The 11,555-nt window shown below is 38.4% G+C and overlaps 2 protein-coding genes across 2 annotated transcripts; both read right to left on the bottom strand.

Moving 5' to 3' along the window:
- Positions 1-1,554: 1,554 nt before the first annotated feature.
- On the bottom strand, positions 1,555-4,775 carry LOC107751723 (extracellular calcium-sensing receptor-like). Its single transcript, XM_016567476.1, has 6 exons — positions 4,555-4,775; positions 4,169-4,460; positions 3,130-3,909; positions 2,823-3,050; positions 2,597-2,720; positions 1,555-2,468 (listed from the first exon to the last, which is right to left on the bottom strand). Exons 1-6 carry the CDS (start codon positions 4,773-4,775, stop codon positions 1,555-1,557), a joined length of 2,559 nt encoding a protein of 852 aa, XP_016422962.1.
- Positions 4,776-8,062: 3,287 nt separating this feature from the next.
- Positions 8,063-10,044, bottom strand: LOC107751722 (piggyBac transposable element-derived protein 4-like). Its single transcript, XM_016567475.1, has 3 exons — positions 9,434-10,044; positions 8,865-9,174; positions 8,063-8,266 (listed from the first exon to the last, which is right to left on the bottom strand). The coding sequence occupies exons 1-3, from the start codon at positions 10,000-10,002 to the stop codon at positions 8,063-8,065; spliced, it is 1,083 nt and encodes a 360-aa protein (XP_016422961.1). The 5' UTR covers positions 10,003-10,044.
- Between the last annotated feature and the right edge of the window lie 1,511 nt (positions 10,045-11,555).

Here is an 11,555-nt window from a genome sequence, read left to right as displayed (position 1 = left end):
CCCACAAGGAGGGAAAATTAACTTTCCCCTCCAACTAGTTGGACAGTCATTAAGGCACATGAAACCACTGAACCAAACAGAATTAATAGTAAATCACAGCCATTGTGACTGTTTCACCATTTACATTTAGATGTTTCTTGAAAGTTTTGAAGGTCTCAGCATATCTAGTGGAGGTTGCCTCATTTCACCATAGAGAAACAGAGAGGGTGAAAGTTCTGGTAGGTGAGGTATGCAGGTGCATTTCCAATGGCAATATGGAAGACTGTGTTCTGAATTGAGCATCTGCACATAACGGAAATGACTCTTAAAAAGACAGTTATCTGTGTAGCACATTTAGACAGGGCTGGCTCTAATTTATCTAACCTGCATGACCAGGCAGTTGATGCTACATCTTCCAGTTAATTAATTTTGATTTTAAGTGAGTACATATGCCTCATGGAAATTAATGTGTTTACAGGAACAAACATAAACTTAAACGGAACATAATGGCCCAATTTACACCTGCATGCATGCTATAATAATTTGCATATAAACGTAAAGATGTGATCGGACCCACTTTATATTAAGTGGCCTTAACAACTATGTACTTACATTTAAATTAATCATTTGGTACAACGCACTTATTGTGTACATACATGTTTTTACATTGTACTTATATTTTAAAAATACCTGCATGTAATTACATCTGTAATTAATTTCTGTAATTACATTTATAATTACACTGTTGACCCATCCCTTACACCTTAACCCACCCTTAAACCTACCCATACCACCAAACCTGTCCCTAACCTTACCCGTATCCCACCTCAATAGCAGCAAATGTGTTTTGCAATACAATATGAACACAATAAGTACATTGTACTTATTTTTTGATGTAAGTACATAGTAGTTAAGGCCACTTAATATAAAGTGGGACCATGTGATCACGACATTTTAGGAAAGCCATTGTCTGACGTGGGAAGAAAAATAAAAAAATCTCAACCCAGTCAAAAGTGTTTTTATTTTATTTGTTTTTATTTTATATTTCTTATTTTTTCATATTATTATCATTATTATTAATTTTGCTGAAGTTATAATACAGTCAAAACAATTTTGCTTGTATTTAATATGGCGTATATATGATGAATGTTCAAATAAATTAATGGCATATGTATGAGCTAAATGCTTAACCTATTAATTACTGTGAAACTGCTTTAAAACAATCTGCATTATATAAAGTTCTATATAAATAAATAAAGATAGTAAGCTTTAAAATTATACACAAGATGCAAGGCTATTTTGTTTACTGTAAGAAATGCAGAAAGATAAATAAATAAATTCAAGCCATTAAAATGTAACTTCCATTTGTTGTTAATTGCACAAAGTCAATATCATTTTTTTATTAGAAAATACATAATACAGGTCCAGAATATAGCTGTGATGGAGATGGTCACTGAGAGTCCATTGTGTCTAGTGCTGACCCGGCCTACACTGCAGAGCCTGCCACAGCCTGTGGGAGAAATGCATTTGATACAGCCAGCTATGTTGGCCATTAATCAGTTATATGATCTGGTTTCAAAGAGCTTTAGATGAAGATTTCCCCATCATTTGTTTCTTTGTGTTTTTCTCTGGTTTTAGCAAAATTATGTAACATTTTGGGGCAAATATGCAAAATAGTAAACCAAAACTTGAAACTAAAATGGCAAATATCTCCACAGCTACAGTGAATTTTCCAGGAGAACTGACATAAGCTGGAATAAATGTGAGCCAGACAGCACAGAATATGAGCATACTGAATGTGATGAATTTGGCTTCATTGAAGTTATCAGGCAGCTTACGAGCAAAAAAGGCTAAAACAAAACACAAGATTGATAGCATGCCAGTATAACCCAGAACAGCCCAGAAACCAAGAGTTGAACCTACGTTACATTCTAGAATGATCTTTTCTCTATAATAGCTTAAATTCATATATGGGAAAGGAGGTGATATTGTTAACCAAAGCACACAGGCAATCGCCTGTATTAATGTTAAGGAAACAACACTGAGTCGTTGTTGTACAGGCCCAAACCATTTCATGACATTACTTCCTGGAAGTGTAGACCTGAAGGCCATTAAGACCACTATTGTTTTCCCTAGAACACAGGAGATACAGAGGACAAAAGTGATCCCAAATGCTGTGTGACGCAACATACAGGACCACTCAGTGGGCCGACCAATGAAAGTAAGTGAACAGAGGAAACACAGTGAGAGTGAGAAGAGCAGCAGGAAGCTCAGCTCTGAGTTGTTGGCTCTGACAATAGGTGTTTCTTTATGAAGATAAAACAGAAAAGATACCATTGCTGTTAATAACACCCCAATGAAGGAGAAAATACAAAGCACCATCCCCATGATTTCTGTATAGGAAAGGAATTCAACCACTTTTAATACACATCTGTCTTTGCTTTCATTTGACCAGTACTCCAAATCACAAGGAAAGCAGTCACTAGAATCTGTGAAGGAATTTCAAGAAAATATTGTTTAAATGTAAAATGCATCATGAAGTTACATGACCAATGGACAGTATTACACTCCACTTTATCATACATTCATGAAAGTTAACTAGCATGTGCTAATTTACCTGTGCCATTACTGATTTCTCCTTCTGCACACGGAATACAGTCATAACAGCAGACAGGTCGGCCTTTTTGCACAGCCTTCCTAGTGCCAGGGGGGCAGCTCTCACTGCACACGGACACAGGCAACTATAGCAAAATGTTTTGTTTTTTTTTGTCATTAAGTTACCCAAACAATTATTTGAATTGTTAAATCAATTGCTTCATGAAATAATTATAGTATTTATGTACCTGTCCACTCTTCCCTGCCCATAGCATCTGTTCCTGATTGAACTGAAGACGTTGCTCTGAAGGCAGTGAGCTGTCATAAAAGCCCACATGCTTAAACTGCAGACTTCCATCCTCAGCAGGCTGCCAGTTCACCAGGTCATATCTCGCCACTGGATCACCACTTACATCAAAGAGGATATTTTCACCTGTTTTCATAGTGAAGCTCACATCTCTCATATACTGTGATACCTGAAAGGAAAGGTCAGAAACATAATTCATTTCAGTTTGATTTTTCTACTCTGCTTTTTTCTAATTTTAATGTTCTTACCTTTTTTGGTGTGAGCAGCTCTCCTTTGCTGCTGTTGGTGGAGGATTTAAAGTCTTTTAAAACTTCATGCAGTGTGTGTGCAACAGCATACACTGCAGTGTACACTTTATATTCTATCCGTAGCTCTGAAACATCAGTATATTCATTTTGCAGCTCTGAAAGTCTCTCTGAGCCAGTACAGCCACTGGTACTGAAAGAGCACTGAAAAGCTGTTTCCCAGAATTCTTTTAAAAGTTCATTTTTTAGTTCTTGATCAGGGTGCACATTCACTAGGAACTCTCGCAGACCCACAAGTTTGGCGTTCACTACAGCAAAGCCTACAGCTCCAAAGAGGAAACTATATTCTTTTGTTTCTGCAAGATTTCGAGATGTTATCCATGATTCACTGCCAACCCACTGTATCCCTGTGATGTTGTGTTCTGCAATCACGTTCAGGAGGGGGACAAAATCGCCTAAAGAGATAAAAGCCACCACCACCCTGGCTGTGCCCTTTTTTATCACTTCCAGTGTCTTCAGAAACTGTTCTTGTGGATCAGTTCTTAATACGGCCTCTGAGTATTCAATACAGATCCCTTCTTGTTTTGCAGCCTCTTCAAATGCTGCTATCCCATTATTACCGTAGTCACTGTGACTCCTGACTGTCCCAACCCAGGTCCAGCCAAAATACTTGACAAGCTGAGCAAGCGCTCTGCTTTGGTAATAATCACTGGGTATTGTTCTAAAGAAGGATGGATATCTTTTTCTGTTACTCAGGCATGCACATGTGGCAAAGTGACTGATCTGCAAGATAAAGTAGCAGAGTACATTAGCCATGCACTATATATGCTAATGCACTATAAATCATCACTATGCAGTTAACATAATTGTCATGATGACACTGGTAGAATCTAATCAATTTGAAACATTGATTTCTATATTTACACTTATTTTCATTTGGTAACATTTGATTTGATGCATATGTTTTTGGTGCATGTTCCAGAAGTTCATCATATTTATCTGCTACTTGTCTTGCTTAATTAGTATAAGTAAGAGTTCTTACAACAGGTATGTTGAATGGCCCAACCACAGTAGCCAAAGCTGTGGTAGGAGAGGACGATGACTCTCCAACAATGGCCTGAACAGCTGGTGATCTAGAGCAGAATATATCACTCAAAATCTCTTCATAGCCATTCATCAAAGCCATACCTGATTGGATAGCCAGATCTATAGAGTTACAGGCATCATATATTTTATAGCCCAAAGAAACACCAGGCAACAGCTGAGTGCTGTTATTTATCTCCTCAATGGCAAAAATAAATGTCTGAGCAAATTTAAATTCACGCAAGTTTAACCTGTGAAATTAAATCATCAGTCATGTGTAAAACTGCAAAATCATAAGTAATGTTCTTTTTTTTTTCAGTTAATCATTAATATCATCATACAGACCTGACACATGTTGTTGGCTTTGGTTTGGAAGTGAAAGGATGCATCTTTAGCAGAGCATTTCTGTGAATTGAGAAAATCGCTCCAATGTTGATGTCTCTTTCTGAAGAAAGTACAGGAAAGGCAGGTTGACCAAGCAGACTGCAGACTTGTGTAGAAGCTGGCACAAAGACACCATGCACCACCACCAGCAGTAGCAGCAGTGACACAGTCCTCTTTGCCATACCAGTAGTATGTATGTAGGGCAGGTACCTCTGAGACCTGGAACAGTGCTGCATTTGATCGTATTTTAAACTGCCCTGTGGGATTGGCATATTGAACCATTTACATATTTCATTATGGAGGAAACAGCATTCTGGGGAAAATTACAGTCTTGCTTAAATGTCTCTTTGTACAAGATATAATTTTGCACCATCTTAAAACAAGTTCTGAAAAGGCAAATTAAAGCTAAACAACAAAAGAATGTTTCATACATTTTTTGAAAGGGGTCATGAAATTGAAAAAAAAATAAAAAAAAATTACAATTACAAATTGGACCAAAAATGGGGTTTCACGAAATAACCTTTCTGTGCTACAAAGAACCTTTTGTGCAATGGAAAGGTTCTTGGATATTAAAGGTTCTTCATGGAACCATACACCCTGCCAAAAAACTGTTTAAGAACCTTTATTTTTAAGAGTGTACTGGAAGAACCATCCATTTTATTGATACTTCAGTGACTGCCTCAAAATGCATTTCAGTAAAAAAGATAATCTCCAATACAATCTCTGAATATTTCAATAGCAATGGTGAGCTGAGGAGAACTAGCAACTGGCTAGACTCTAGGGCCAAAATATTGACAAGGAAGCTATCACCATTAATGCATTCATCATCACACTAACTAGTCTTCTACCACGCTACAATCCATCACGCTCCCTAAGGTCGCAAAACTCTGGACTTTTGGTAGTACCTAGGATAGCAAAGTCCACTAAAGGAGGTAGAGCTTTTTCGCATTTGGTTCCAAAATCTGGAATAGCCTTCCTGATAATGTTCGGGGTTCAGACACACTCTCTCTGTTTAAATCTAGATTAAAGACACATCCCTTTGGCCAAGCATTCAAATAATGCATATCATAATCTTGTACTGCAGTTATATCTGATCAAATGCACATTATTATTCTTTAGTTTGGGTTAAACAAATACATTTTGCTTGGTTGGAACAGCAGCTGTGCTAATTATGTCTCTATTTGTTTCTCTGTTTTTGCCACGGGATTGACATCCCGTGCAGGGTTTGAAATTAACACCCGCCAACCCGCCAAATGCGTTGCTGCCACCTACTGGCGGTTTTAATTTTACATTTAAAGTATCTTTTAATTTTTAAAATAATTTTAAATATCAGTATTCAACATTTCATGTTTAAAATAACAAAACATTATTTATGCATTTGTAACTGCAGGTTAAAGCATTCCATGTCCCTCTAAGCTGCATTAACATGTGTAAATATATCTAAATGCCACTTCATATGCAACTTCTGCAAAGATTAATTTTATTGATACTGATTTAATTTGTTTAGTAACAGCCTAAATGTATTATTATTATAATTGACTGATTAAATGTAAGAATTTGACTCAAAAGATGATGCACACTTTTAGAAAAAATGGCTTCATAAAAGTAAAAATGCCCATAAAAGGTAAACATTTACTTAAAATTTAAACTTATTGGAAAATATTAATTTATATCACTGCTGTGAACTGACCACACGGAATATGAAATAACGTTATTTTAAAAACTTTAGGAGTCAGCTGTCCACGGTATCCTTTACCCTAAAAGTGGCAATGTATCCTGGGGGATACAAACATTTGAGAAGCTATGGGGAGAAGCAGGGAAAGTGTAGGTCTCATTTCCTGGTTTCATGTTGAAAGGGTGTCTTTTGTAAATATTTAGATATATTGAGTTTATTCACACATTCTTTGTTCAATCCCTGTATATATATATATATATATATATATACATACCACTGACAGGTGAAGTGAATAACACTTATTATCTCTTCATCACACCTGTTTGTGGGTGGGATATATTAGGCAGCAACATTTTGTCCTCAAAACTGAAGTGTTAGAAGCAGGAAAAATGGGCAAGCATAAGGATATGAGCGAGTTTGACAAGGGCCAAATTGTGATGGCTAGACGACTGGGTTGGAGCATATACAAAACTGCAGCTCTTGTGGGGTGTTCCCGGTCTGCAGTGGTCAGTTTCTACTAAAAGTGGTCCAAGGAAGGAACAATAGTGAAACGGCGAAAGGGTCATGGATGGCCAAGGCTCATTGATGCAAGTGGGGAGTGAAGGCTGGCCCGTGTTGTCCAGTTCAACAGACAAGGTACTGTAGCTCAAATTGCTCAAGAAGTTATTGCTGGTTCTGATAGAAAGATGTCAGAATACACAGTGCATCACAGTTTGTTGCGTATGGGGCTGCATAGCTGCAGACCAGTCAGGGTGCCCATGCTGACCCCTGTCCACCGCCAAAAGCACCAACAGTGGGCACGTCAAGTCAAGTAAAGTCAAGTCACCTTTATTTGTATAGCACTTTATGCAATACTGGTTGTGTCAAAGCAGCTTTACAGTGTCAAACAGGAAAATAAGTTTGTCAATAATGCAAGAAGACAATAACAAAGAGTAATTTTTCCAGCTAAAGTCAGTTCATTGATTCAGTGATGTCATCATCCAGTTCAGATCTCTTCCAATAATGTTTGTGCAATCAGTCAAGCGTCCCCAACTAAGCAAGCCAAAGCCGACAGTGGCAAGGAACAAAAACAAGTTCTCCCCTGGCCAGACAAAACCAGAATGGCGTGGTTTAATTCCAGGCTACAACACAGGTGCAGAGGACTTGTATGTTTCCCGTCGTCTTGTGCCGATGGTGGTCGAGGTGATGAGCTCTTTGCAGGGGATCTGTCTCTGGGGCACATCTAGTCAGGAACGAAACACCGTCATGTTGCTCAGAGACGCAAAACAGTGCAGTGGCTGTGTTTGGAATGTTTTTTGTTTGCAAAATAGAGCAAAAAACTGCTAATATGGTGTCTAAAACATAAGTCTCTTAATATTAACTTATTGTTTATTGAACTGTTATATAAAATCAATATCACTTTTTGGTTTTTTGAGTAAAAAATTATAACACAATGTGGTATCTTCAAGTGTAAGGTGTCATATTTTTCAGAAAATGATTGGCTTTCAGGAAATTACAGTTATTGTACATTATTGTGTGTGGTGAGTTAGTAAATAGAATTTAAATAGACAAAAAATTTAAACGGGAAGACATTTTACTGCTTTTTATTTAGAAAAAATCCGAAAACTCATGAACTAAATAATCTAATGCATCAGTCTTGAAAAAGGAACTATAATACATATATACAAGTCTTTTTGGGACACTAGATTGCACAGTTTTCACTCAGGAGACATTTGTTTTACCCCAGTTCTCCAGGCGTTTTTGGATCCTTCAATCCAGTCATTTAAATGTGGTGCTCTCTGAAGCAGTTCCTGTCTAACTGCAAGCATAGTCCCACATCACATCACATTCCTGGCACTTCCATGGGGTGCTCCTTTTGCATCGTATGCAACGACGCCGACCCATGCTGGCCCTCTCTGAAAGGTTTTGAGTGTTACTCACAGGAACAGGCAGATGATCACATCTCTCTCTCGGGCTGCCATCCAGGGGAACACCTGTGAGCTGAGCAGCTAGCAGCTCCTGAAAGTTTTTGAGTATAAAATTATAACACAATGTGGTATCTTCAAGTGTAAGGTGTCATTTTTTTCAGAAAATGATTGGCTTTCAGGAAATTACAGTTATTGTACATTATTGTGTGTGGTGAGTTAGTAAATAGAATTTAAATAGACAAAAAATTTAAACGGGAAGACATTTTACTGCTTTTTATTTAGAAAAAATCCGAAAACTCATGAACTAAATAATCTAATGCATCAGTCTTGAAAAAGGAACTATAATACATATATACAAGTCTTTTTGGGACACTGGATTGCACAGTTTTCACTCAGGAGCCATTTGTTTTACTCCAGTTCTCCAGGCGTTTTTGGATCCTTCAATCCAGTCATTTAAATGTGGTGCTCTCTGAAGCAGTTCCTGTCTAACTGCAAGCATAGTCCCACATCACATCACATTCCTGGCACTTCCATGGGGTGCTCCTTTTGCATCGTATGCAACGACGCCGACCCATGCTGGCCCTCTCTGAAAGGTTTTGAGTGTTACTCACAGGAACAGGCAGATGATCACATCTCTCTCTCGGGCTGCCATCCAGGGGAACACCTGTGAGCTGAGCAGCTAGCAGCTCCTGAAAGTTTTGCCGTGTCATGTGCTTGTCATGGTGGATGGCACACAGCTCTTTGTGTAAAATGAAGCTGTTGGTCACTGCAATGTCTAGGAAGTGCTGGAAAATTGTCATGTACCACTTCCGTGTTTTACGGTGCACAGAATTTGTTCCGAGCATCTGGTCAGAGGTGTCAACTCCTCCCATATACTTATTGTACTGCTGAACTGCTGTTGGCCTGGGAACAGGGACCTTCTCTTTTCGCCCATCCTCTGTCGTCTGCCACCTTAGCACAGTCTCCCCGCTGTACACTGTGTGGATAGTTGTGCACATGGTTACAAGAATGAACTTTTAAGTGTCTAAATTTGTATTTTGTGAGAGTTATTAGAACTCTCAAAGGGGGAACTGTGGGATTACAAATTTAAGAATCTGTTTAAAATATGCTGATCCTATGTTCTGACATAGCATCAGATGAAAAACTAAGGTGAAGTACATTGTATTTAGCATTTAAGGTAAATGACATCAGACAAATGATTCTCTTAAGCAAAGTTTGTAGCAAGAGGTTCCTGTCTGTTCCTGTTCTCTTATTGTTGGAGACCTCCCTTGTGTCCATCCACTTCACAAACAAAAGGACATCATTTCTGATCCAGCGAATGGAGCCTCTTGGTGACCTTTTGTTCAAGGCATTTTGTTTGGTTGAGGGAACACCAACTCTTCCTTCTCGATAAGTTCCACATGTGCCAAATCCCAGCTGGTGCAGATGTCGAAAGAGGAGAGGGCTTGTGTAGAAATTGTCACAGTAAATCACATAGCCTGACCCCAGGTAGTCTCGGTTCACCAACGATGTGACAACATCAAAAGACAGGCCTTTCCCAGATGCAAATTTTGACTTCCCAGTGTAGATTTTGAAGTCAATGGTGTAGCCGTTGACATCAGCTAACACAAAAAGTTTTATGCCCCACTTAGTAGGCTTGGCCTTCATATATTGCTTGAAGGATATCCTGGCTTTGGTGGCAATCATCCTCTCATCAACAGAAATGTGCTGTCTAGGGTGGTAAATAGACATGCACCTGTTCCTCATAATGTCCAATAGTGGTTGCTCTCTGTGTAGACAGTCATATTCCTCTGTGCCCCTTTTCTTGTCATTCTCTGCATCTTCCATTGGATCACTGATGTGCAGATTGCAGGAGATTGCTAAGAAACGATCCCTGGGCATCACAGTAACTGGAAAGGTAACATGAAACAAAGTCTTCTTCCTCCAGAAGTCCCTCACTTTTGGCAGATCCATCACACCCATGTAGCGAAGCAGACCTATGTACTTCTTAATTTCTTCAGGGTATACATCAGCCTATGTGAATTTCCTACCCCTCTCCAGATTTCTCACCGCATTCTCGTTTGTGTTTGCACACAAGAAGTTTATGACCCCTTTGTCAAAATATTGACTGAAAATATCAAGTGGAGACTTTTTTACAAATGTGAGTGGAGGCTGCACTCCAGGTATTCTTTTAGGAGTAAACCTTGGAATATTGGGCACTATATCAGAATCTGCCTCTGTGTTCCATCTTCCATCATGTGATACTGCTTAGAGGCTACGCGATTCCTCACGGCCATGAATGCGCCCACGGCTATGGCTTCGCCCACGGCTACGGCTACGACCACGGCTACTGCTGCGATCACGGCTACGGCCCCGGCCCCTATGAGGTGGTGTTGTGTTCGATGTGGATGGCCCATTTGCTTCTTCGTAGGTAACTGAGAAGCCACATTGGGAAAAAAAATAGAAGCATGTGTTACAAACTCACTATATATTCATAAAAATACTTTTCATTATAAAGCAATTTATTAGTGTAACCCCTATAAAATTAGGGGTACTAAGTCAGAGGTAGAAGTATATAATTTCCTATAGAAGGCGCTCTACTTCTCTTAGTAGAGTGGAGCATAGACTAAGCAAGAATCCCATTTTCCTGTCGATGATTCTTCCAGAAACGGGCATGCAGATGAGCTCCTGAGTTTATATATTAAAATACTGAAAAATTTGCTTTACATCCTGAGTTCATCATTGAATTTAATTACTAAGTTGTTTAGTACTTTGATTCCACTTGGACATCGAATGAAGCACTGTTTGGTCAACTTTGATTAATCTTCGGTGAGTGAGCCGCATTTTGCTAGTTCTGTTCTGGCTAGCTACTTAGATGGAATAGAGGAGTGGTGTATGTTTGTTTAAAAAGACAATTTCCTTACAAAACCAATCGGAGTATCCGAGAATTCTGTGTTTTTAACCCATTTTGGTACATAGTATCATAGTTGTAAGAACAATCACTGTCATTTACGACAATGTTCACACTTGTACTTTCATGCACACAATGTTTTAAAGTTAGAGGCGACCTGCTGGTGCAACATAATGGGTCGGAGTGACTCGTTTCAAGCAAAATAGTGATTGTAAAGGGGTTATAATGCAGATGCATTACAAGTGTATTTATTTTTAGTTATACATGGTATTTTGAATGAGTTAAAAGGGAATAATGCAATTTCATTTTATGTTAATGTGAAACATTAAAAAGAGATATGTTTTTGAGAAGAACAAATGTAAAACACTGTGTTAGTGATGTTAACATCTTTATTGTTGTTTTTGATTTATGTAATTAATTTTATTTTGGAAACACATGTTTATAAAAAATACAATTGCTTATGTAATCTAAGTGCATCTATAGTAACTGG

The sequence above is a fragment of the Sinocyclocheilus rhinocerous genome, unplaced genomic scaffold (assembly GCF_001515625.1).
Source record: "Sinocyclocheilus rhinocerous isolate Xijiao unplaced genomic scaffold, SAMN03320098_v1.1 scaffold1282, whole genome shotgun sequence".
Taxonomy (NCBI): domain Eukaryota; kingdom Metazoa; phylum Chordata; class Actinopteri; order Cypriniformes; family Cyprinidae; genus Sinocyclocheilus; species Sinocyclocheilus rhinocerous.
Note: the sequence above shows the minus strand (reverse complement) of the source record. Positions and strands in the feature narration are given on the sequence as shown.

Bases quoted from the DNA above. Each gene is read 5' to 3' on its own strand.
- LOC107751723 (XM_016567476.1), bottom strand. From the start codon at position 4,775: ATGGCAAAGAGGACTGTGTCACTGCTGCTACTGCTGGTGGTGGTGCAT. The intron at 4,461-4,554 runs GTCTGTATGATG...TTAATTTCACAG, and splicing joins AAGCCAACAACATGTGTCAG to GTTAAACTTGCGTGAATTTA. The intron at 2,469-2,596 runs GTAAATTAGCAC...ATTCCTTCACAG, and splicing joins AGAAATCAGTAATGGCACAG to ATTCTAGTGACTGCTTTCCT.
- LOC107751722 (XM_016567475.1), bottom strand. From the start codon at position 10,002: ATGGAAGATGCAGAGAATGACAAGAAAAGGGGCACAGAGGAATATGAC. The intron at 9,175-9,433 runs CAACAATAAGAG...CATTCTTGTAAC, and splicing joins ATGGACACAAGGGAGGTCTC to CATGTGCACAACTATCCACA. The intron at 8,267-8,864 runs GAGCTGCTAGCT...AAAAACTTTCAG, and splicing joins TGACACGGCAAAACTTTCAG to GAGCTGCTAGCTGCTCAGCT.